The following is a 25,629-nucleotide window of genomic DNA, read 5'->3' on the forward strand; positions in this document are numbered from 1 at the left end:
TTTTTGGGTCCACTAAGGCCCGTCAGCTTTTTAGACTCAGTCCCTCCTGGAGGACCAGTCTGCGATCAGGCGAGTGAGAGTGCTGTGGCCTTCCCCAAACACACCAGGTCCAGGCCTGGAGCCTGGCTGGGTCGTGGTCGTTTGTAAGTGGCGCTCGCCTCTTCTCTGTTCAGGGTGATGGGCACAGCACGGCCTCTGCCCCGCAGCCAAGCGGAGAGTCTCTGCCTCCCATGCACGAGGCCCTGGCACCCATCCCCAGCAACACACACACACACACACACACGCGCGCGCGCGCGCCCTTGCGTTTCCAAGTTGGAGTTCTCAGGCCCCTTGGTTCTAAGTACCAAGAAAAGGTGGGCCAGTGAATATAGCCTTACCATGGACACAGGAGACTGGGTGAGCTCCACGTTATCCGTTTTGTGGAAATCAAGGGACTATTTGGGGCTTTACCATTCTGTTTTGTAATAATTAGGGTGTGATCATTTCACAAACCCTCAGACCTTTGGGTGATGGGGGCTGTGCCACCAGAGGGGCCCGCTCTGTTCTCCCAGGGCAGGAAGCGGATGGTGTGCAGAAAGCCAGTTCGTGGGGTATCAGAACCCCTGAGCCAGGGCCAGACATGGGACTCTGAGGGCCATAAGCAGAATTTTACAGAAAGGCTGTCTGGAATCAGAGCTCTGAGTGAGCAAGGCCGGGCAGGAGACAGGGTCTTTGATTCTCTCCAGAACATTCGAGGGTGAGCCCACTTGGAGGCCAGCTGCCCTGGGAGACTGCAGGGCGTGGGCCAGGGAGAACAGTGGCACTATTGACGGCAGCAACTTGGCTGGTGGCCAGAATTATTCTGGGAGTCTAAAAACAGTCCTGGGATTGCTTGGAATGTCAGGGGTTTGTAGGGCTGTGTGTGTGTGTGTGTGTGTGTGTGTGTGTGTGTGTGTGTGTGTGTGTGTGTATGTGTGTGTGTGTGTGTGTGTATGATGGTACTAGAGATTGAACCCAGGGGTATTCTATCTCTGAGCTACACTCCCTCCCAGCCCTGTTTTATTTATTTATTTATTTTATTTTATTTTTTGGTGGTACTGGGGTTCCTGGAAACCCTTCTACCTCCAGGCTACACCCCCAGACCCATTTTTTATATTTTTATTTGGAAACAAGGTCTCTTAAGCCAGCATGGCTGGCTTTGAACCTGCGTGATCCTCCTGTCTCTGCCTCCCAAGCGCGGGGATTACAAGCGTGCGCCACCACGCCTGGCAGCCCTGTTTTATTTTAAAAATGTTTTAGGCACTGAGGATTGAACACAGGGGCATTCTACCTCTGAGCTGCACGCCCAGCCCTACTTTATTTTTATTTTGGAACAAGGTCTCACTAGGCTGATGCCAGCCTTACTACTTGCTGAGACTGTCCTCGTACCTGCAATTCTCCTCTTTCAGCCTTTAAGGACTGGGGTTACGGGCATGTGCCACCATGCCTGGCTTTAGCTCTTATTTTTGAAACAGGTTCTCACTGTTGGGGAGGCCCTCACTAAGTTGTTGAAGTGGCTGTAAACCTGCGATCCTCCTGTCTCAGCCTCCAAGCACTGGGATTACAGGTTGCTCCACCAAGCCTGGCTTATAACAAGTTATCTTTAATGGCTGACAGAGAGGTTGTGCTCTTGACATGTGGTACATTAGGGGCCTACCAGTTCACGAGGAGACCTTCTGAGGTTGTTTTTTTTTTTTTTTTTTTTTCCCCCGGGTCGGGGGATGGAACTCAGGGGCATTCTACCTCCGAGCTACACCCCTGCCCTATTTTTTATTCTTTATTTTGAAACCGGGTCTCACTGAGTTGCAGAGGGCCTCACTAAGTAGCTGACGCTGTCCGCGAACCGCGATCCTCCAGGTCTCAGCCTCCCAAATGCTGGGATTATAAGCGTGTGCCACTACGCCCGGCTTCTGAGGTTCTTTTAAAGCCATCCCTGAACCATTTCTTCCTAGAAGTAGCTCTTCTCCCAGTTTATTTACAACACGGAGAATACATACAGGGCAGAAGCGCCAGCACCTGGAGACACTCTGGAACCCGGCACCGTTGAGCGCTCACTTGCACACAGCGTGGCCGGTCCAGGGCCTCATTCCTGGGAGGCCTGGTCAGTGGCTTCACTCCGCCAGCCTGACGAGCGCTCAGCTTACCACGCCAGCGACGAAAGCGTAGGCTGTTTAAGGATAGCAACAACATTCAAAATATTCCCTCCAGAGCTTGAGATTCCTTCAATTCACATTTATAAATTAGTCTTCACAGTTAATCCTATTTGGGAACACGAAAGAAAGGAGCTCATTTCTGGTGTCCTACACATAATACAGTTGTACTTTAATTCTTGACTGGCACGGCTCGTGGATTTGAGTTTTCTGAAGCGGTCGCCTGCAGCGTGCTAACTTGCATCTTTTATTTCAAATTCTGTCAGCAACCCTGAAGGTTGGTATTATTATTCCCATTATACAAATGAGGAAACTAAGGCTCAGAAAGGCTAAGAAACTTGCCCAAGTCACACTAAGAAGTTGCAGAACCAGAACTTGGAAGAACAGGTTGAAGGTCGAGCCCTTAGATTTTTCTTGCGGCCTGTGCTCCCTTCTTGGGGAGGAAAACGCTCGGTGTTGATCGTGCAGTGAACGGAGCCCTCCAGGAGGCGCTGGAGACCAGCCACCTCCTGGCCTGCAGAGACCTTTGCCTCGCGGTGCTCTGGGCTACAGGCTGGCTTCTCATTGCCACTCAGGTTATAAATGCAGATAAAAATACTAGCGAAATCTCTATTCTACTTTAAAAGAAGTATTTCCACCTCTCCCTTACAACAAAGCAAATGAAATACACAGCTGATTGTTTGGAAAGACACTAGGAGCTAAACTGAACTTGCTAACCATTGGCAGAGGCTCACCATACAAGTCACGTGTGTCCTGCAAGTCTCCTTTCGGTGTTGACCTGGCCAGGTCTCTGGAGGAACCACCCAGAGATTCACAGTCCAGTCCAGATGCAGCAGGCCCTTCAGCAGCTCAGAGAACCACGTCCCCTCGTCAGCAACCCGCTGAGACTGTCCCCAGCAGCACAAAGAAAGGACTTTGGAATTGGCCACAGCTCAGCTGCGTGCTTTCCGTGTCTGCTGCAAAGGCCAGCCGCCTTCGGGCACCTGCTGAGGCCGTTTGCCTCGGCCGAGGTTCCAGGCCACCAGGCGGTCACTTGTGAGAGAAGAGGACTCAGTGGTGTTGGCTCTTGATAAGGCACAGCACGCCCACGTTCAGGTGCTGGACGTCCAGAGGTGCATCTGTTTGGCAAGCTGGTGCACATATCCGATGTCTGGTCTCTGGTCCGGGTCAGGGTAGATACACATGCTGACCAGCTCTCGTAGCTATGACAGAGAGAAAGGGTCCTGTGATTCTTAGGAAAGCAGAGCACATTTGTGTTCTATCAACTGTGCACACCTTTGGGCAAAGTGTGTGTGTGTGGGGGGGGGTGTCCGCCATGCAGAGGCCTAACCAGAGGACAGAACTCAAGGAAAGGCCTTATTGATCATAATAAATGCATTAACATGCAGCAGGCTGCAGGCTGCCCACCCCCTGGCCTCTTCATTGTGCTCATGAAAGACGGCGCTTTTAATTATACAGACATGGAAGGCTTTGCCCGCCCAGGGTGGGGGAGGGGCGCCCTGGGCCTCTGATCACCTCACGTTCTGATAGCCCCAGTGCCAATTATTTTAATGGTAATTAAAATAATGATCTTAAAAAGCCTACGTCTTAACTTGCATCTCTTAACATTGCATGGCTGGGCTCACCGCAATGTTTTCCATTTAAGTACATGCTGCTGGAGGGGTTGGCTGCCCAACAGGGGCCACAGGCGGGTTTGGCGACCGGGCTCTGGGGCTTCCTGTGAACAAGGGGTTGGTCTGCGTTGAGCCTGTTCTAACTGGCCTATAGACCTTACGGTGCTCCTCTGACCTCTGCAGGGCCTTTTTGGGATTCTACCACTTTTTGGAATTCTCTAAACAGTGGGAAGCCCCTGAACAGATACCAGCTGGGCCTGCAGCCTGCTTGGATGGCCCTGGAGTCTGAGGTTGCCTATGGACAAGACAGCCCATTCCTGACCCATACACTCTTTAGGAAGCTGTGTAGCTGAGGCTGGCCTCTCACAGGTGAAAACACCCCCAAAAGCACTGTCAGGTGAAGCCAGACTGTTAGCATTAAGTGCTTGTCTCAGGTTTTCAGAAATCAAGAAAACAAAACAATAATAATTGTTTTGCTTTCATATCTCGGGAGCTGTATAACTTAAAAGTGGGCAGTGTGGAGGGGCTCTGGTGCCAAGTTGCACAACCCCGGGCACAGCCTGGAGGCTGCAGCAGCTGCTTATAGGCATGGTGTCCTAAGGACGGGAGGCGGATGCAGGAGAAGGGCTGAGGGATCCGGGTGTGCATCTTGGCCTCATACCTAAAGTGGAGAGGATGCTGCCCACTTGCAGACTGGAACCTGACCACAGAAAAGGTGGTTTGGCCAGGCCTGGTGGCGCACACATGTAATCCCAGTACTTGGGAAGCTGAGACAGGAGGATCGCAGGTTTGAGGACAGCCTCAGAAAATAGACTAATCAACTTAGCAAGACCCCGTTTCAGAATAAAAATAAAATAGAGCTGAGGGTATAGTTTGGAGGTAAAATGTCCTTGGGTTTAATCCCCAGTACCAAAAAAAAAAAAAAAAGATGCAGTTTGTGTCAACTGCATGCAGTGAGCATTTATTTGGAGCCAGGCTTCCATCCTTAGGATGAAGACCCAGTGCCACCCCGCTTTGCAGAGAAGGAAACCAAGGCGCAGGCAGTCTAAACCCCAGACGCTGCTTGCTGCTGCGAAGCCTGTCGTTCCGCCCTGTTTACCCATGAGGAAAGTACATTCCAGCCCTGTCTGTGAGAGGATGGGTGGGGGAAGATGTCACTTCTGCACAGTAATGGCATGGCCCGGTGCCAAGCCTGCGACCCTACCAGTGTAAAGTGTGACGATGAGAATCCAAGGTACGGCCCAGGTCTGTCACGACACGTGGGAGCCCAGCTTGTCAGCTTCCATGGCTTCCCCTCAGGGGAGCGGAGCAGTAGCCGAGAGAGGGGGCAGGGCACCCTGCCACCTCATGCCTGGTGCCTAGGCGTGGGACCCGCGGCAGCAAGCCTCACCCGAGCTGGAGGCTGACCAGGCAGAAGATGTGCGGCTGCCTTGGCTAGGTCCTGCTGGTCCCACCCTGGAGACCACATGGCACCTGAAACCCTTTCAGACAAATCCCTCCACTGCGCCCAGCGCCGGCTCCGGCAGAGCCCTGCCCTGCCCGTGCCCAGCTCGCACCGCCTCACCTTCTCAGAGTAGTGCTCCCCAGGGAGGGGCGGGTAGTCACACTGCTCGATCTTCTGGCAGAGGGAGAAGAGATTCATTTTGTCTCCATAGAAGGGGCTCTGGAGAGCAGCCATCTGCAAGGGGAGGGAGGGGACGACGAGATCAGCTTCTGCCTTAAAGCCTAGGAGACCTCCAGAGGCCAGGGGCCACCAGCTTGGGGTCCTCTGGTCTTCACTGCAGCAACAGTCCCCAGGGACCCCCGTCCCCAGAACTGAGGACGCTGAAGTTACACCAGCAAACAGGGACGAGGGTTTGAGAGGCAAACTCTTAAGGGCAGCTGGATCCTGAGAGGATCCCCACCTCGCCCAGGCCGAAGCACCCCAGGGTGGTCCTAGGCTTGTAGCAGATAGAATAGGCTTCACGCACTGGGCTTTGCACCCAGGCTTGGCAGGTTCTTTCTGATGCACCGTCTTATTTGTCATAAGCAATCTCGGAGATACTTGGAGGAGATTTCTTTCATTCATTCATATTTTTGTGTTTGTGGTACTAGGGATTGAACCAGGGGCTTGCGCCTCTGAGCTACATGTCAGGCCCTTTATTTTTTTATTGGTGCATTGTAATCATACATCACATTGGAATACAAGACTTGAGAGGATATACAAGCACACATCATCCAGTTAGCCCTCATCCAGTCCCCATCCCACTCCCTCCCCCTCCCTTGATCCCATGCTTGTTTGGTGATTAACTTTGATACATATGTTTAGGTACCTCCTGCTTTTTAAAGAGGCTCCATCCTCCCCTATTCCATACCCTCTGATTGGTCACCTTAATTGCTTTACTATAGGGCCCTTTCTATAGCTCAACCACTTCCTGTTGCCCCTTTCCTCCTAGTTATTGCTGATTAGGGGAAGCATCTGGTTTTAATTTTCTGCGATATTTCTCTGTGCATGCTGCGTTGCAAGTACCAATCCCACTCTTGATGGCCCCAGTAGTGGCCTGGCTACCCGGTGGACTGATCCAGACCTCACTGGCTCAAGCAGTGGCCTTGCCTCATGGGAGGCCCTGGCCTAACCCCTCAGCTGGCTCCGATCCCGGCCTCGGAGGCCCCAGCACCGGCCTTCCTCATGGCAGGCTCCGATGTTAGCCAATGGCCCCGGCATCGGCCTAACCCCTCAGCAGGCTCTGATCCAGGCCTCAGTAGTTCAGGCCCTTTTTTATTTTTTGATTTTGGAATGGGTCTCACTTTGTTGCTGAGGCTTTCCTCAAACCTATGATCTTCCTGTCTCAACCTCCCAGGGATATCAGGTGTGCGTCACCACACCTGGCCAAGGATGTCTCCATGATACTCTTAAAGGAACTACCTACTTATGGACTAACATTTGGGGGTGGAGGTGTGCCATCTGGCCTCGGGCTTGTGTGGCATTTGTCCTCGCCAAGCCAATGCAGAGCTGCTGTCTCTGGTGCCAGGAAGCTGCTGGCGGAAGGGAAGAGCCAGCCCAGCTCTGCCTGGGTCCCAGCGGTGCCCTGCACATGCCTGTGTCTAGCCTTTGGCTTCCTTCTCTGTAAAATGGAGAGGCCCTAGCCTACAGGGCTGTGACTTAGCCTGGCACGTGGAGGCGTCGCTGCCAGCAGAGCTGTCGCCCTCTGTCACGAGGCCTGTCTCAGCCAGGACAACAGGGCGCAAGAGAACGGTGGACGTGGCCCCGTGGGCTCCCGCCCAGTCGAGGTGCCCGAGTTGCCTGCTCCACGTTTCAAAGCGCTAAGGGGTGAGTTCACTGGGGCTGTGGGGCGACTGCGGCAGCAGTATGGTTGCCCAGCACAGCACCTGCTGACCCCATCTAATGATTCATACGTAATGGGATCCAGGTGCTTCCTGTCACTCCCGCTCAGTCACCTGCCACCGAGTGACAGCCCAGTGCCTCCTGCTAGTGCTCGGTGACCGTGCCCACCTGTCTCTTTGGCCCTGGTGTCCTTTGAGGACCCAGGCTGCTGGGGCCACTCTGCTCTGGCCGAGGACTGGGACACCTCAGGAATGCTCGCTCGACTTTGTGCCCCAGAGAGCCCTCGTCAGGGCTGGGAGGAGCCTGAGGCAGCCTGATACGCGGGTGCACATCCGCTTTGTCTTCTGGTCCTCGCCCACCCTCTGTTCACCACTGTGAACATCCGGTGCCCCAAACTAGACCCGCCTCCAGAGAGCCTAGGGGTGCAACCCAAGTGGCAGCAACAGGGCTGAGATGGCCTCTGGTAACGCCGGGTTTTCTCGGGTCAGGGCCAGAAGTATGCCTGAGGGCGGCAGACCCCTCAGGGGAGGCTTGGGCGATGTCTGGACGATGAATCCCTCTCTTGCAGGAAGGCCTCAGAGAATGCTGTGGTGCTTGGCAGGGAAGGCTCTGCCCACTGAGGGTCTGCTGACCCGAACTAGCTCTGCCATGGAGTTTGAAAAGTGGCGAGACTGGCATGGTACATCTCCGAAACTCAAAACCAGAGCCTTGGTGCTGAGGGTTAATAGGGCAGTTTCAAAAGGACATGTGTTGCCGCAGCAGAGAGCAGCCGAGGCTCCGGGCTGTCACCCCAGCGACCCGAGTATCCTCCGAGACACACTGGAGGATCTAGATGGGTTTTCCCAGAAACTGTTGAGGGTAGGCAGGGCGTTTGATGTCGGCCTGCTTTTAGGCATCTGACCTGGGAGAGGTGCTGGTCACCTTCCACAGGCCAGCCTCATCGGATCCCACAAACCTGGCTGCTTGGGATTCCAAAGTGGCCCCAGAAAATGGGAGGGGGCAGTAAGCCCCCCTGTCTGCCCTCCCTTAAAGATCATCTCTCCATTCTTTCTAGCACCTTCTCCCAGAAAACCTTTCTGAACAGGATCAGCGGTGGGCTGTGCCCAAGGGCCCTCCTGGCCTCTCATAACAGGGCTTCTCCGTCCCTGACTGCAGGTCCTGGTGGGAGCGGTAGCCCTGCCTAGAGGGACGGCCCTCCAGCTGCCGTCCACGGGCCGTTCACCCAGCCCAGGGTGGCAGGATGTGAACAGGGCTTTGGGGCTGGGATTAGAATGATTATATGGGTCTGAGATCACCTTGTGCTGGCGGCCACCCAGCCTGACCCTGTCTGGGGCCTCGTTAGAAACCGCCAGAGCTGCAGCTCAGTGCGGCCCTAGCATGCAGAACTTCCCCCCCTCGGTGTCATCAGGATGACACGGGCCAAGGAACCAGGGGCTGGTGGGCATTGGGGCCTGCCAGGAGGTTCAGAGACACCAGTATGTGATTGGAGATGTCAGGGAGAAGGGAATCTGTGTCCCGCCTGTCAGGCCCGACACCCATCCGGTCACCCGGCATCTCCCAGACACCGCCTGGAGAAGGGTGACCAGTGCGAGCCGCCAGTCTGCATCCTGTCCCCGAAGGACGCGTGTGCAGGCTCCTCGGCGCTCAAGACAGAATTCCAGGGCGGCGCTCGGGCAGGCTCGGCTGGGCGCCCTGAGCCACGTCCGTGCCGGGACCTCATCCTAGACGGGTCCCTTGAGGCTGTCATGGGGAGGCGCCGCCAAGGGTCCTGGCACAGGTGCTGCTGACCCCTTCAGCTCTCTGCTCAGAGCTGAGCTGTGCAAATACGTCAGCCGTGCAGAGCCCAGGCGGCCTGCAGGGTGCGTTGGCTGATGGAAACGCGGCGTGGTGCATCTGGAGCCGGCATGCTGGGGCTCCAGGGGACGCGGGGGCGCGGTGGCCAGCCCTGTGCTCCCCGTGCCATCTGCAATGCCCATGTTCACTTAGCGCCCGGGCAGCGCCAGCCTCTCCAAGACCCTCCGCCAGGTGCTCAGGGGTGTGCTGTGCGGGGCCCCGAGCTATGTCTCTGCAGCTCCTCTCCAAGACCCTCCGCCAGGTGCATCAGGGGTGCGCACTCGGTGCGTGGAAGGGCGGCGTGAGGGCTCAGTAATGGCCCCAGAGATACCCCTGCTGGGTGCCTGGACCCAGGGGACAGCACCTTAAGTGGCAAGTGGGATTTTGCACATGTGATTAAACTCAGGATCCTGAGATGGGGAGCCGATCCTGGGCTGTCTGGAGGGGCCCCAGGTAACCACAGGGCCCTACTGAGAGGGGCAGAGAAGGGCCGAGCGGGTGGGTGGCTCCTGTTTCATGGAAATGGCACAGACCCCCCCTTGAGCCTCTGGAATCCATGTACATCGCCCAAAGCCACCAACTTTGTGGTGATGTGTTAAGCAGCCACCAGGACGTTCCAAAGCCCCGCGGGGTTGGAGAAGGGTCTGTCCCAGCGGAGGGGGGTCTCTGGCCATCTGTACCTCAGTCCCAGGCCTCGCTGACCACCAGTGCCACACCAGACCCCAAGTGGTGGTCTGGAGCTGGTAGGGGCCTCTGGGAAGATACAGCTGGCCCCAGGAAGACGCCGCAGGCTGCCGTGACTGCGGGAAGTCTCCTTCCATTACCACAGCGGGGCCCAGATGCCCCCACCCCCATCTGCTGGGAAAGCATCCTGCCGCCCCTGCTGGGCTGCGGGAGGAAGGAGAGGGGGCTTCGCCCATGAGGGGCTCCGCCACACGAGTCCTCTGCCATGGGGCCCGGCCGTGAGAGTTAAATCAGCGCCTGTGTCCCCAGGGGCGGCCAATCCCTGTAGGACTTGACAGATTGATTTCATTGACTCCCCGCTGCCGATATGTCCCTCTGGCTGCGAGCCGCGCGGCCACGCACACCAACAAATAAATGAGCCCAGCTGAGCCGGGACTCAGCCGCTAAGTCACGGGCTGCCTCGTTAGGCATGCGTGAGGTGCCGGCCGATGGGCTGCGGTGTGGGCCCGCTGTGAACCGGGCAAAGGCTCAGGGGGGACGTGGGCTGGTAGGAGCAGAAGCCTTGGCACAAGCAGGGGAAGCCAGCCACCACCTCCCTGGGCCCTGGGGAGACGCACAAGGCCTGCTTGTTTGCATTCAGAGAGCCTCCCAGCTCACAGGGGCAAGCAGCAGCTTCCAAAAACAAGTGCAGAATGGAGAAAGAAGTGGAGAAGCCATCTGACCTGAGGACGGTACAAAGGGGCCTCCATAGGGACTGAAGCTTCCCACTGGCCAAAGAGAAAAGGGGAACGTGGCAGGCTACAGGAGCCTTTCCTCCAGAGGTGGGCAGCGGCTGTGGGCAGGCCCGAGGCCCACCTGGGAGCTGGACCCCACTTGTCACCACAAGGCAGGCTGCAAGCTGGCCTCCGGCACGGGCTGCCAGAGCCCGCAGGGCCGGGTGCTAGAGCAGGGATTTGGAGCGTGGAGCCTTCTGACCAGCTGGGTTCCTTGGGGCATTGCATCTCTCCCCCATATGAACACAGCAGTGAGTTGCGTGTATGTGGACACATACACACACGTCCACATCCACACATACACACATATGCACACATACACACATACACACATATACACACGTCCACACATACACACATATACACATGTCCACGTCCACGCATGCGCACACTCACTGCTCCTGTGCTCGCATGGGGCGACCAGCACAGCTGTCCGTGGCCCTCAGGACCAGCACTGGGTGAGGTGACGCCACTTAGGGACGGGTCTGCACCCCTCTCAGGGCCGGGGCCAGCGGGTGAGCAGGGCCATTAATGCTGGAGCGCTGAGCTGGGACAGCAGCTGGCTTTGTCACTGGCCTCAGGGGCTTGGTGGCCAGTGTCCACCTGCAAAGGCGACATGTTAGAGGATGGCAGGAGCGACCTGGACTCATCGGTTCTGAGTGCCAGCTCTGTGGTGCTGTGTGGCCCCCAATGTCTGTGGTGAGGAGTTTGGATCTCATCTCTTCTCCTGCTGCTAAAGACACTGACCTCAACTTCCTTTTTGCACGCACTGTCCTCCCAAGCCCACCCACTCCTGACTTCCAGCCCACCCAGGAGCAGGGCTGTGGAGAGACAGATGGGGAACCACGCTCTGCAAGCCCGATCCCTGGCACCACCCAGCCTCATCGTCAGGCTCATCAAAAGACTTCCTGCAAGCAGCAGCCTGCAGGGGCCCAGCCAGAGCACGGGCCTGCCCGTGCAGCTTCAGAGTGACCTGGCTCTCCTGGCTGCTGACCTCACAAGTCAGCCCGGCACCCCGCATAAGGACTGGACCGCATCTCCAGCCACGCTCTGAAAATGCCGTATCTGGGGCAGCTCAGTGCTAAGGTGCTGGTCTAGCACATGCAGGGCCCCGGGCTCTATCCCTAGCATTGCAACAACCACCACAAAATGTGGTATCTGTTATTTTAAGCCACTGGATTAAAAACACAGGCACTATGAAGTCTAAATTTTGCAAAGGGGCCAGAGTTTTGGCCTCACAGTGTCCATCCGGAATGCAGGCCAGGGGAGTCCCAGTGGCCCCAGAGCCGTGGGCAACTCGGGTGTGACTGTCCTCAAAGGAGTCAGTCTCGGGTGCCGACAACACACCGAGAGCCTCTGGACAGTCCTGCCGCCGCCGCAGACTGCCCCAGCCACCTCAGCTGGACCGTGAGGCTCCTGCCGCTCGTCAGCTCCAAGTCGGATCCTGCGTCCACCCCGGGAAGTCCAGGCTCCACCCCCCCATCTGCCATTCCCTCACTCAGGCCCGGCGCCACTATTCCCATTTTATAGACGGACGCACGGGCTCGGTGAGATGGATGGATTCCTGGAGCCGCATGGCACTGGTGGTCTAGGGGAGGAGGGGGAGGCCACCAGCCTGGAGACCCGAGAGGGCCCAGGCCTCCTGCCTGTGACTGCCAACTGCTACCTGCCGAGAATGGCTCGCTGCTGTGCCCCGGGTACCAGCGTCGCTGGCCCAAAGGGCAGGGCTTCCCGATTATGTTGGGGCACATCTGAACCCCCCTGGGCTCAGATGTGATCCTGTCCCTTGGTCCACACGGGCTTCCAGATCTGGAATGGCCGTCGGTGACTATTTCCCAACTCAGGGGAGGGTGGCGTCCTGAGTAGACCCACGTTGCCGGTGGCCACCCCAGCGGCTGGGAGACTAATGCAGGCCTGTCTCCTCCCGTCCCTGGCGCCCTGCATGGGCCCGATCCATCGGCAAGTAATGACCAGTGAGCACATCGTCTGCGTGTTGAAGTGGTTACCAAGGAAACGGGTTCCCTGCTTGTGAGCCGCCGTCTGCTTCCAGTCTGTCCCCCGTCCCGTGTCCCAGTGGCCCACGGTGACCTTCAGCCCGACATTACTAACCAGCTGAGCCCGATGGTCACCGGTGGACACGACGCAGCCCTGGGCTCCCGTCTGAGCTGGTAGGGTGAGCCCCGCCCCACCCGGACATGTTCCCCACGTGTCCCCGCGGAGACCATGACTGACCTCGTACAGCAGGCAGCCCAGGGACCAGATGTCGGACTTGAAGTTGTACCCGTTCTCGTGGATCCTCTCCGGCGACATGTAGTACGGGGTCCCCACTGCAACACAGCAGGGCGGGCTTAGCGCCCGGCCAGGGCGGGCGGGCCTCGGGTACCGCAGCCCCTCCCCCAAGACCCGCCCCTTCCCCTTTAGGAAAGTTTTCCAGATTGGAGGTGCCCGTGCCCTGGGAACCCTAAGTGGGGTCCCAGCCCCCACTGGCCCTGGGAACCAGCCTGGGCCCGGTGTCCGGCCAGCCGCAGGGGAGTGGGCCCGAGCGACCCAGTGTCCTTTAAGTGACTGTTTGAATCTAGAAGAATCAGGGGCAGGCTCTCCACAGGGTCAAGAAAACCCCCCTCGTTCCCAACAGCCACACAAGGAGGCGCCCCCTTCCTACAGAAGAGTAAACTGAGGCTCAGCCCGGTGAACGGGCTCCCATGAAAGCAACAGGAACGGGGTTCGGCCCTGGACCTTCACCCAGAGACCACGCAATTTAGTCACCATCTGGGCCTTGGGGCCAGCCGAGGTGTCTTATACACGACAGAAAAGGCATCAGCCACGAAAGAGAAGGTTTCAGTGAAATTAGGAACGTGGTTAAGATGAGGAACTTGAGCTCCTGAGAAGGCGCCGCGGGAGGGTTGAAAGGCCGGGAGGAAACGTCCCCAGCCTATAGCTGCGAGGACGGGCGCGCACGGTACGTCTTAGTTATTTTTGGCAGCGCTGGGGTCAAGCCCGGGGGGTCCTGTATACGAGTGACCACAGATCAGCAGGTAAAAGACGAGCCCCCTCCCTGAGCTGAGCCCGGGGAAGCCCCCTCACTCGGGGAAGACCCAAGTGGTCAAAAGCAGTGGGCTGCCGGGCGCGGTGGCCACGCTTGTAACCCCCGCGCTTGGGAGGTGGAGACAGGAGGATTGCGCAGGTTTGGAGCCAGCCTCGCTGGCTTAAGAGACCCTGTTTCCAAATACAGATATAAAATAGGTCTGGGAGTGTAGCCCGTGGGAGTGTAGCCCGGAGGTAGAAGGGCTTCCAGGAACCCCAGTACCACCAAAAAAAAAAAAAAAAAAAAAAAAAAGCAGTGGGCCATCATGGCGCATCAGAGGAGTGCAGAAGAAAAGCAAAACGCGGCGTGACTACTCGCCCGTCTGAAAGGTCACAGATAAAAAGCCAAGCCCAGGCTGGAAACAGACGAGAGCCTTGGAAAACACCAGCAGCTGCTGAAGTAACCGCTTTCGACGTTGCCACTCACTGTCCCACCCTGGGTGGGGGCTCACAGGCAGCTGAACGCTCAAAAGACACCATCAAGAATGTGCAGAGGGTCTCGAGCTGCAATAGCTCCAAAGTGGAAATAAACATCAGTCAAGAGGAGAGGGTAAATGGATAAACTCTAGTCTAGTGACACATGGAATACTATACAGCAACGAAAAGAACACAAACAGGTCCATCTCATAGATGAACACTGAGTGAAAAGCTGGACTATACCTCCAGCCCTATTTTTTATCTTTTATTATTATTATTATTATTATTATTATTATTAGTAGTAGTAGTAGTAGTAGTATTTTTGCGGGTCTGGGGATGGAACCCAGGGGCATTCGACCTCTGAGCCACACCCCTGCCCTATTTTTATTATTTATTCTGAGACAGGGTCTCAGTGAATTGCAGAGGGCCTCACTAAGTAGCTGAGTCTGTCTGTGAACCGTGATCCTCCGGTCTCAGCCTCCCGAATGCTGGGATTACAAGCTTGCGCCACCACGGCCGGCTTTTTGTCTTTTATTTTAAAACAGGGTCTCACTAAGTTGTGGAGGGCCTCATGAGGTTGCTGAGGCTGGCCGTGAACCTGTGATCTTCTTGTCATCACGCCCGGCTCTGCTTTTACGTTTCTGCTGGTGTAAGGGGAAAGGCCGACACCCAGTGTAATGTGGAACTTTCCTCTAAGATGCCAGAACTACACGTTGCCACTCACCCATCCTTCATTTATCTGTGTGTCTGTCTGTCCATCCATCTCTCATTGTCTGCCCACCAATGGGTGCATCTATCCATCCTCCTTTATGAGTCTGTCTATCCAGCCATCTGTCCATCCATCCACCTGCCTACCACCCTGCTCTGCCCGCTGGTGACGGAGCCTGACGCTGTGCCGGGCCTCGCTGGAGGGGACCTGTCGGAAGCCAGGAGCAGCCTGTCCCGGGCAGGTCCAGAGGGAGCCAGTGGCCGTGTGTGTCCAGACAAGGCTGGACTGGCAGAGGCTCTCACCACCTGGGAGGGCTTATTAAACACCCAGATCCCAGCCCTGCCCCAGGCCTGTAGCATCAGAAGGTCCCGGTGTGTGCCGGGGCACAGCTATTGGGGGGGGGGGGGATGTGCCGCACGCCTGGTCCCGCCCGCTCGGCCTCTCAGATGCACAGTAAACCTCTAAGCAGGGAAAACCCAGAGAGCTGAGGGAGGCTTGGCCCGGCCCGTCTGGGCGCTGGGTCCTCTGGGTCCTTGGGAAGGGCTGCTGCCCCTTGGTCTGTGTACCTTAAAGGTGGGGTTCTCTGCCTCCCTGGGGTGCATGTGAAGCCGCAGAGGTGAATGCGGCGCCTCTCCCCATAGCGCCAGCTTATCTTATCTAGGAGTAAGTCATGTAGGACCTGGATTTTCTTCCAACAACAGATGCTCAGGCGTGACGGAACACAGCGCACACTTGCATGAGTTTCAGAGATGAAACGAGAGGCTTCAAAGCGATCCCGAGCTCGCAGCGGGCCACTGGGGATGCGTCCCGGCCCAGGGGAGGCTGGCAGGTGCGGTGTCGCTACGGACAGGGCCCTCCCTGGGGACCTCGGCGGCACAGCGCCTCTTGCCGAGCCACCTGCCCCCGCCCCGTGTCCCCCGCGCCGTGGGGGGGACGCGCTGAGCCTAAGAACGCGACCCGTGGTGCCTGACAAACCCAGCCATCCTGTCTTTACCTAGAACTTGCGATTTCAAACCCGGCAGATATCAGAGGAGGACGCGGGACCTCAAAGGGGGAGGCTGATTAAAGAGGCCGCTTCCCAGAGATGCGCCACTCCTGTCAAAACAAACCTGGCCGTGTTTTGAAATGCTCCAAGTGTTTGAAACATGTTCATTAGATATGAAAAAGGCAGATTTCACTTGAAGGAGAGGCTGGCGGGTCTGAGCGGCCCCCTTCCCCAAACGGCGCTTTTGAAAACAGCTGGAGAGATGGGCGGCCCGCGTCCAGAACCAGGCAGGAGCCCCCAGCTGAGATGGTAAAGCCTGCCCCAGCCTCAGTTTCCCCACTGGTAACACAGAAGGCCCTCCCTCCAGCCTGTGCAGCCTCGTCTCTCTCAGGAGAGGTGACGTCCTAGAACAGTGGGGTTCTGGCAAAGGCTACACGGAGCCCCCTCCCACCGCCAGCCTTCCTGGGGAGCAGCCTGGACCTGGCACCAGTCCTTGCTGAATGAAGGAGTGAATTAATGACTGAGCTGCCCTTTGCGTGTCCCCCGAACATGCCAGGAACGTGGGCGAGGAGCTGGCCACATGTGGCCTCCTGCGACCTCACCCAGGAGTTAACGTCCGGAGCAGGGGAATGCAGGCTTCTGGGTCAAAGGGCAGAGAGGACTGTCCACAGGGTCCTGTGCTTCTGGCTGCGTGGGGCCCACACAAGCTCCAAGTCCCTCAGGGCCCCGTGGGCTTCTCCCCATGTGGCCTGGCACCTCGGGCAAACCCTCTGGGAATCTCCCCTCAGCTGCTACCCGAGCCCACCTCCTGCCCTGGGCTGGTGCCAGGAGGAGATTACCTGAACGCTGGGTGACTCCTTGTGGGGCCCCAGCACCCGCGGCTTCACCTCTCTTAGCTGCCAATCCTACCCCTTAAATATAGACAAAGGCCTGGCTTTGATGACTTAATTTTAAAAGCAAAATGTTGAGCCAGGGATGGTGGTGCACGCTTGTAACCCCAGCATTCAGGAGGCTGAGACCGGAGGATCACAGTTCATGGACAGCCTCAGCTACTTAGCAAGGCCTTTTGCAACTCAGCAAGACCCTGTTTTAAAAAATAAAAAAAAAACTAGCCGGGCGTGGTGGCGCACGCTTGTAATCCCAGCATTCAGGAGGCTGAGACCGGAGGATCGCGGTTCGGGACAGCCTCAGCTACTTAGAGAGGCCCTCTGCAACTCAGTGAGACCCTGTTTCAAAATACAGAATATAAAAATGGCAGGGGGTGTAGCTCGGAGATAGACTGTCCCTGTGTTCCATTCCCAGACCCACAATAAATAAATAAATAAATAAATAAATTTAAAAACTAAAAAAAATAGCCCTGGGGGGTGTAGCTTGGTAGTATAATGCCCCTGGGTTCCAATCCCAGTAACACACACACACACACACACACACACACACACACACACACACAAAGCAAAATGTTTACAGTACATGTTTAAAGCCTCGTCTTCCCCTCTGGCTCTGGCTCGCCTCTTGAGTGAGTGGTCTGAAGCAGGAAAGGGGGCTCCGGGAGGGGCTGAGGCGCCTGAGCCCCGCGGAGCTCTTTGGAGTTATGCCCCGCGCCTGCCTGCACACGGGCCCAGGAAGGGCTCCACCGTCCCCTCACCAGTCCACCTGGGACTCGCCATCTGTCCCTCACTGCAGGGACAGCTATAGAAGCCCTGCACCCAGCTCAGGGCCGGAAGTCGGCGCAGGGAGGGAGGAAGAGGGGTCCGCACCCACCCAGGCCCTGTGCTCCCCGCCCCGCAGCGCCGCCCTGTCACTGTGAGCGAGCCGGCCTGCTCTCCGGCCCCACGATTTGTCTTGCAGCTGCTGCGTTGCTGGGAGCGAGACACTTGCTTGTAGCTTGTGAGCTGTGTATAGGCAAATCTCTCATTTTTCTTTCATTACGCCGGCGTGTACTGTCACTTAATTTTTATGTATGCAATCCTTCCTGACAAATATGATCTGCTGCCTGGTAATTCGTCTGACGCTCATTCTGTTCCGCGCTCTAATTACGGCTCCAGTGCCTGACACGGAGGCAGCCGCTCTGCCACCGCTGGGTACCGCACCTGTCAGCCCGACCGTGGCACTGACTAATGCCCTTTCATGCCAGCCTCATGTTAGCAAATACAGAGGCGGGGAGGGGGCCGAGGGGGGGGGCGAGGAGATGGATCTGCATAAGCCCAGCTCCGGGGTCAGCCGCCTTGGAAACGAGGTGGTTGCCAGGGCAACGTGGCTGCCATCCCAGCATCCTCACATAGTAGGTGCACCTGAGACATGTGGATGCAAAGCTCACACCTGCATGCAGGTGTGCAGGGGCCCCACCCTGCTCCTTCCTGAGCTGCAATTCTATGACTTGTTAGCTCACTCTCTTGCTCAAACGTGTGTAAGACTTGGCTGTTAGCAGAACCTGGTTGTGGAAGGACGTCTTTCCCATATCACGGAGACTTTGAGTTCTAGGCTTTGGCTCTGTGCCGTCACCTGCATGGAAGTGCGGAAGCAGCCTGGTCCTGAGAGCTTGAGAGAAGGCCTTGGCGCCGCGGTGTTTCCTGGACACTGGGCACGTGGCCCAGAGCGGGACAGGCCCCGGGAGGGCTCCTTCTGCCCATCGCATGGCCCTGCTGGCTGCTCAGAGGTCTTGGGAAGAGCCTGGCTCAGGGGGGAGGCCTTTCCCAAGTTCCAATTCCTTCTCATTAATATAATAAGTGCACCAGTCCAAGTGGATAAAATCACAGCATGGAGGAGACGGGATCTCCGCCGTCCCCAACAATGCGATCCTAACCAGCTCTGACGAGCGCCGCGTCTCCTCGACAGCCGGGCAGCGGAGGCTCAGGCCTGACTGACGGGCCCAGGAGGCAGCGGCCGTCGCTCTGTGCTGACAGCTTGCCTCGTGCGCTCTGGCCGCTGCGAAACTCTAAACAGGGCTGGGGGGCTGGGAGTGTAGCTCAGTGGTAGCACCCTTGTCCAGTACACGAGAGACCCTGGGTTCCATCCCCAGCACCACAAAACAAACACACCCAGCTAGCTGACAGTCCTAAACGGACTGAGACCCTTTTTCACAAGTGAAGTGCCTGAGGGGAGGGACCCGGGAAGACCGGGCTGCCTTCCAGCAATAGCGAGACCCCCGCCTGGGTTCTTGGATGGAGGCCCCAAAGTTATCTTCCCGGGCCCCAGGCCTGGCCTCCTAGGAGTGTGGGCTCTGGCAGGAGGGGCCCTCCTTCAAGTCCTGGCTTATAAAAAAAGAAAAGAAAAAGTCCTTCGAGCTTCCTGGGTTTCCAATTGCTCTTCTGCAGGAAGGAAGCACCGAGGGCTTGACTGCAGGACAGGCTCGCGGAGGGCTCAAGCTCCCAGATGATTCTTACACATCCTTCCCTTTAGAACCACAAGAAGAGGCCAGGCCAGGGGTCCCCGGGCTGGACAAGGGCATGCACGGCCCTCCTGTAAGCAGCCTGCATAGCTTTCCTACAAGAGCGCTGCACGTTGAGCCTCTAGGCCGTGAGGACCCGTGTGAACAATGACAGTTTCCATAAGAAAGTGTTTTCCAGAAAGCACCCCGGCTGTCCAGAAGATGCCATGGCCTGCTCAGCTTGCTGCAGGCACCCAGATTTTGGGCCCAGAGACGCCCTGGCTTGAGCTAGGGAACAGGGCTCTCCAGGGGCGGCCTGCCTGCCGGGTTCAGCCCTCTTCTGTTGCTGGGCCATGTCTGTCCAGTGCTGGGCAACACGAGGCATGCCGAAAACCATCTGGGGATGATAGGGACCCTACTCACCCCACAGGACTCTGCAAGGCACGCCCCAGGGCGGCCCTGGTGAGCCCCCACAGGCCTCATCACAGTGCACAGGAGACCTTGTTTCTGGGTTCCACTGGGGGTGCATTGGTTCCTACATTCTAATTAAACAGAAACTTCTCCCTCTCCATCTTTCCAAGTTTCATACTTAGTTGTGTACTGGGCATATGGATTCTGAAGCTCGCCAGGGCTGCGGCTGACCCGAGACACACCTGACCTGTCGCCTTCTGAGGGCATCTTGCCCCTCAGTGCCCTTCATGCTCCAGACAGCTCCAGAGCGCTGACCACGGTGTTCAGGGCCCACCTGCTGACCCTGCTCCCCGCCACAGCAGGCCGCCGCTCAGCCTCACGCAGAGGCCCCCACTTCCTTTTCTCTGGCCTGTCTCCTCCCTGCCTGTCCTGCCAGATCCTGGTCGCCCTCCATGTCCAGCTACAAGGTCACTGCCTCCTCGATGTTGTCGTTAAACAACACTGCCTGTTTAAGGACAAGAAGGCAGCAAGCTCAGGTGTCCACCCTCAGGGGACAGAGCCAGGCGATCGGTGCACAGAGAAGGAAAGACGAGATGACACGGGCCACCAGGCGCCCCACCGCAGCGCAGAGGCATTTCCCGAAGCACGCAAGAAGTGCAGGGATCCCCGCTTGGCCCCACAGCCTCAGTTTACCCCCTCTGGGCTGTCCTGAAAGGTCAAGTAAATGCTGGGCTCATGCACACCCCCACCAGAACCCCCGGGGAGGGGGTCCCTCCTCCCGCAAGCTTGCCCCGGCGCCCTTACCCAGGGAGTGGGCTGCGGTGGTCTCAGAGCTGAAGAAGCGGCCCAGCCCGAGGTCGCCGAGCTTGACGATGCCCGTGGCTGTGATGAACACATTGGCCGGCTTGATGTCTGCAGAGAAGGAGAGGGACTGGTGAGGGAGGGGTGGGTGGCTGGGCGAGGGCCTTTGGGGATGGGTGCCGGGGCCCTGCTGTCTCAGGGCAGGCCAATTCCCGCTAAGACATCAAAGCCCTTACAAAACCCTTCCCTGGGCAGAGCTGGCTGGACATGGCGTTCGTTGTGTGCTGGCCGGCATGGGTGGCGGGCTAGAGATGGTGCTGAGGGCCGTGGCCCCACTCCCTAAAGCTAACTACCTCCCTGATGCCGAGCAGGAGTGTGCCGTTGCTGGACACCCAACTTTGTGGGGCGTCGGAGTGGCCTGACTTCCTCATGGGGTGGCTCCTGGGGAGCCTGGGGGTGCTGCGTGCTGGGCCCCAGGCACCTGGCCTCCCCCTGGCTCCAGCCACCCAGGATGGCGCGTACCCCGGTGCATGACCCGGCGGGAATGCATGTGCTCCACGGCGCTGCACAGCTGCACGAAGTACTTCCACACGGTCCTCTCGGGGATGAGCCGCTTCTGCTTCTTAAAGTACTGTGGTGGAGACAGGCGCGGGCCTGGGTGAGCAGGCTGCAGGGCGGCGGCCTCAGGGCGCTGCCCAGGCTTTCCCATAGGCTGTGGGTGCTTGGCCATGCTGACTACGAGCCAGAAGCCAAGAGCACCGAGCTCACACCGCATCAGCCCAAATGGGGCCCAACAAGGGGGCCTGGCCCAGCGCAGGGTCCCAGGTCGAGGGACTCTGCCAACACACCCCAAAGGGAGCGCCTCGCAGGAACGGGCTGGCATGGGCGAGCCTGGCCTGGCCCAGCAGGGGGTACCCAGGGCAGATGGAGGTAAGATCTCATCTGCCCTGCCTCCTCGGGGCCAGCGAATCTCAATGCATCGTGACTGCTAACAAACACAGCGAGAACCTCAAGGAACCTGACATCCTCAGAGGGACGCTGGGCTTCAACAGGCACTAACCTCCCTCACTGCCTTGGAAAACATATTTAATGCTCCAGGCCAAAAACCCAGGCTGCTCTTGAGGGAGCTGTAACAGAAGGTCCTGCAAGGATAAGGCAGCAACATATCCCCAGCCAGTTAGATGTCAAGGTCTGGGGCATGGACGCAGGACGCAGGGGTGGTGCCGCAGGGTAACGGCCCGGGCAACAGCAAGCGGAGCCCTGGTTTGGTTTCTGAGCTTTTCCCTCCACAGCCAGGGGCGACACTGCGGCCCACTTGTCAGGCAGCTGCTCTGTGCAGGGAAGACGGGAGCTGACCCAGGACGCCCGCCCAGCCCCGGGAAGCGAACCCCTGAGCACCCAGCATGGTCGGGCACTGAGCCCGGAGAAGTTCAGGAACGGACCCTAAGTTAGCCAGGGGAGAGCGGGAGCTGGGATCTGAACTTGGGCACCTCCAGAAGGGGGTGGGGGGGTCGCCGCTGGCAGCTCCTGGCCGCCGGAGCCCCTGGAGCTCTTGCTAGGGGCTCTCGGGTGAGCTGTCTGGGGCTGCCAGCACAGCCCCCTGCCTGGGCTGCCCTGGGCCCCTGTGGCGGGCCAGGCGGGATGTTATTTACGCTGGGGTGTTAGTTAGTCCTCATTACAGTGTTTACGCGGGAACGTGCGCAGCCGGGTAGTGATTTTCTAAATGTCACATCCTCTAAGCGCAGCCTGACATTTAGCGGGAAGGCGCGGAGTCTCTGGTGGGTTCCGGAGCGCAGTTCCGGCTTCACCGTGCCTCGTAAATAATGCTGGCAGCGGGCTGTGGTGGCGGTCCCCTGGCTGGGGACACGGGCGTGACCCCAGGCGGGCCCCGGCAGGTCCCCTCCGAGACCAGAGGCCGCTGGAGAGCGGGAAGGACTGGGGACAGGCCCGCGCAGCAGCGAGCACTGTGCTGGGTATGTCGCAGATGAGAAATTGAGACCCCGGCTTGCCGAGGTCGCCCATGGGCGTGCCCGGCCAGGGCCCAGGCCTCTGCACTGCCTGCCTCTCCCGCTGGCCAGGTTCTGCAGGTGGGGCCCTGTGGCTGGTGCAAGGGATGGGGGCAGAGCTGGGGGCTGGGGGGAGCTGGCCACACCTAAATCCTGCTGGGCTCGTGACCTGTGGGAACCCTGGGGACAGGCATGGGAGGAAGGGGAGTCCATGCACCCCTCCTCTCTGGATCCCGAGACTCAGAGAAAGGAGGGATCTGCAGTCACTCCCCAACCCGCCTGGGGTCCATGAGGTTGAAGGGCACAAGGGACGGCAGGGAAAGGTCTCACCACCTCCTGCCCTGCCCTCCCTCCGCTCAGCATCCTCCCCTGGGTCCAGAACGCAAGGCTGATAGCAAGTCAGGAAGTCTCTCTGGCCTCAGGACACAGCACAGTCCTGAGGCTGGCCTCGAACCTGCAATCCTCTTGTCTCAGCCTCCCAGAACTGAGGTTACAGGCATGCACCACCGCACCTGGCTCGGGTCCCGAATCTTGAGCCTGGTTGGAGAGGCCTGTGTGACCCAGCTCGCCTGTGTGACCCCTGCGCACTCATAGTGGTTCCTGCCTCTCCACCGCCCCGTGCCCCTGGCTCTCGGCTCAGGGGTCACCTCCTCGGGGAGACTGCCCTGACGTTCCCCGGCAACGGGGTCTGCCTTCCTATTAGAATCCAGGCTCCCCAGGCCAGAGCCCCAGCAGGAGCCTGGGCTGCCTGCGGCAGGAGGAGGATGCGTGCGCTCAGGGAGCACCAGAAGGAGGAGCCCGTGAGGTGGGGTGGCCGCGATAGAGCACATCTGCCCCTGCCAGGGCTGGGGGCAGGCCGGCCTGCAAATGCACTGATAGGTCAGCGAGGACTAAGAGCAGGCGATAACCGCTCAAGTAACGCCACTCCTCAGCAATGCCGTATTCCTAGGGGCCGAGTTTCAGAGAGCAAGTGTGGACGATCGCTCGTCCTCAGCGCCTGCCTGCGGGGAAGGCAGGGAATCCTGTCTGCCGTTTCCAAGTGGGTGGAGGCTCCAGTGTGGTCCAGTCTCACAGGGCCAGGCAGCCGGGGTTCAGGGCAGGGGAGGAGCCAGGAGAGGGGCTGTGGCGTGGGCTCCTCCCCCAGAGGCTGTGTGTCCCCGCAGGAGCCTAGGCCTCTCTGAGCTTCACCGAGCACCGCGCTGGCCTCAGCGGCGATGAGTGGTCGGTGACCCTGCGCAGTGCAGGCGCGTGGCTGCCAGGAGAGGCTCGATCAGCAGAACTGCGATGGTCCCAGGCTCTAGACCCACGGCCCCGGGAGGGGACCAGGAGGCCTGAGCACCGCGCACTCCCAGAGGAGCGAGCCGCACAGCGGAGGGCCAGGCGGGGCACTGAGCCTGCCCAGGTGGCGCGGCCAGTCCCTCACCCTGCTGGGCACCTGACCTTGATCATCTGCGAGAGGTCGCCGGCGTCGGCCAGCTCCAGCACGATGTTCAGCTCGTTGTCCTCGATGAACGAGTCCAGATACTTGATGATGTTGGGATGGTTCAGTTGCTGCAGGAGAGAAAGAGGGGGAGTCGGCAGCAGTGACAGGCGGCCCGGCCCAGCCCCTGCCCGTTCATGCCAGGAGAGAGGCCTGTGCTGGCGGGCGAGGGTGATCCCAGGAAAGCCACTTGTATCCCAAGCCTCGCTTTCCTCAGCTGTAAAATGGGCATACTGTTTTGAAGAGGCGTTGGGGAGGCTGAGACCCCTGAAGCGTGTAACAGCACCTGCGCAGAGCCAGGCAGGACTCACTCAGGAGGTGTTTGCGGACGTGCCCCTTCTCCTTGTCCTCCTCCCGGGGTGTTCTACCTTCAAGCCACACCCCCAGCCCCATTTTATATTTTGAAACAGCATCTTGCTAAGTTGCCAAGGCTGGTGTGGATCCTGCAATCCTCCGTTCTCGGCCTCCCAAGTGCTGGGATTACAGGCATGCGCCACCATGCCCAATTGGGTTATCTTTTAGTTACTGATTTGTAAGAATATATGTATAGGTTATAAGTCCTTTGTTAGGTAAGGTATTGCAAATATTTCCCCATCTGTGACTTGTCTATCCATTTTCATATGGTGTCTATGAGATGATTAATTATTCCCTTGGATAAAGTCTACTGACCATTTTTTTTTCTTTTATAGTTAATGACCTCTGGGTCCTAAAAGACCTTTGCTTATCCTCCAATTTGAGGATTTCCCCCCTTTTTTCTTCTCCAAACTTTACAATATAGTTTTAGCTTTTACAGTCAGTCTGTGGTCCATTTCAAATTCACCTCTGTGTGTGGTGTGAGGTAGGGGTCAGGCTCTTTCATTTTACTGGGATGTCCCATTTCCCGGCAGCCTGGGTTGGAAGTCTTTTCTCTGTCCACTGAATTGTTTAGACGGCTTTGTTGAAAACCACCTGGTCTGGGTTTTGTCTTAAGGAGGTCACATGGGAGGTGACCCTGACCACCTGTCATCTGCCTTCAGTGCACGTCACACTCCTGAGGCACATTGTGATTTAGAAAAAGGATCGAAGCAGGTGAGCAGAAAGGTGAAGGGCTTCAAAATCTGTCCAGCGCGCCCCGCCACGCGGGCGCTGTGGTGTGAGTCAGAGCCACCACTCCTTCCCCCTCTTCAACTGGGCTTCATTACTTCCACCGTCTCGGGGGGGACTCCCCAAAATCCACCCAGCCACCAACAGTTGGTTCTTCAAACAACCTGGAAAAATCAGCAAGGGGACTGGGGAAGGGGAATGAAAACTTCTGTCCTGGAGGCACAGCCCAGGGAAAGGGAGGCTTCCTCTCCTATCCACGCAGGTCTGAGGCCTGGAGGGCTGACTCCCCAAAACACCCTTCACTCCACAAAGGCTCAGGCAAAAAGGGGCCCCCAAGGTCAACTGAGCCCAATCCTCTCGTCCCAGAGAGAAGAAGGAATTGGCCGCCAGGGCACAGCAAGCTGGGGCCGAGCTGAGCCTAGCGCCTGGGTGCCTGGTTCTTGCGAAGTATGCTTCTCACCTGCGGCCCCTTGGGGAGCCGGGAGGGGCCAGGAGGGGGCCCGCTTGGGCGAGGGACACAGAAACGCTGCAAAGATGCAGGCTGTGGTGGTGGCTGCTGAGAGGTAAAGACGACCCGGGGGGAGGAGGAGGGCCAGCCTGAGTCAGGGGCCTGTCGATTAGGGGTGCCCTTTCTTCTGCTCTCTGAAATCCACGGCCCACCCCAGCTGTAACGCAGAAGGAGCCTGTCTCTGACCTGTATGTCCTACTGGAGCCTGGACTGGCACAATGGACCACACATCTGAGAGTCTACAGCTGGGCCTTCAACAAAGTGTCCCTGCCACCAAGAACCCCACCTTGCGGGAAGCTGTAGACCCAGGGCCAGGGTCTAATCCAGAGAGTTTCTGTTACCTCTGGCTCTGTGGACCAACACACAAGATGGGGTGGGAGTA

The 25,629-nt window shown here is 58.1% G+C and overlaps 1 protein-coding gene across 1 annotated transcript in view; it reads right to left on the reverse strand.

The window, feature by feature from the left end:
- Positions 1-3,259: 3,259 nt before the first annotated feature.
- NEK6 (NIMA related kinase 6) overlaps positions 3,260-25,629 on the reverse strand; it is a gene marked incomplete at its 3' end in the record, with an annotated part of 28,775 nt that continues 6,405 nt past the window's right edge. Inside the window, exons 6-11 of the mRNA XM_080708885.1 lie at positions 23,617-23,814; positions 20,693-20,801; positions 20,174-20,281; positions 12,629-12,723; positions 5,346-5,459; positions 3,260-3,370 (exon numbers count right to left, since the gene is read on the reverse strand). Of these exons, the coding sequence (XP_080565011.1) occupies positions 3,260-3,370; positions 5,346-5,459; positions 12,629-12,723; positions 20,174-20,281; positions 20,693-20,801; positions 23,617-23,814 (735 nt within the window). The remainder of the gene's footprint in view (positions 3,371-5,345; positions 5,460-12,628; positions 12,724-20,173; positions 20,282-20,692; positions 20,802-23,616; positions 23,815-25,629) is intronic.

Source organism: Muscardinus avellanarius (genome assembly GCF_963383645.1).
Source record: "Muscardinus avellanarius genome assembly, chromosome: 13".
In the NCBI taxonomy this organism is placed as follows: Eukaryota; Metazoa; Chordata; class Mammalia; order Rodentia; family Gliridae; genus Muscardinus; species Muscardinus avellanarius.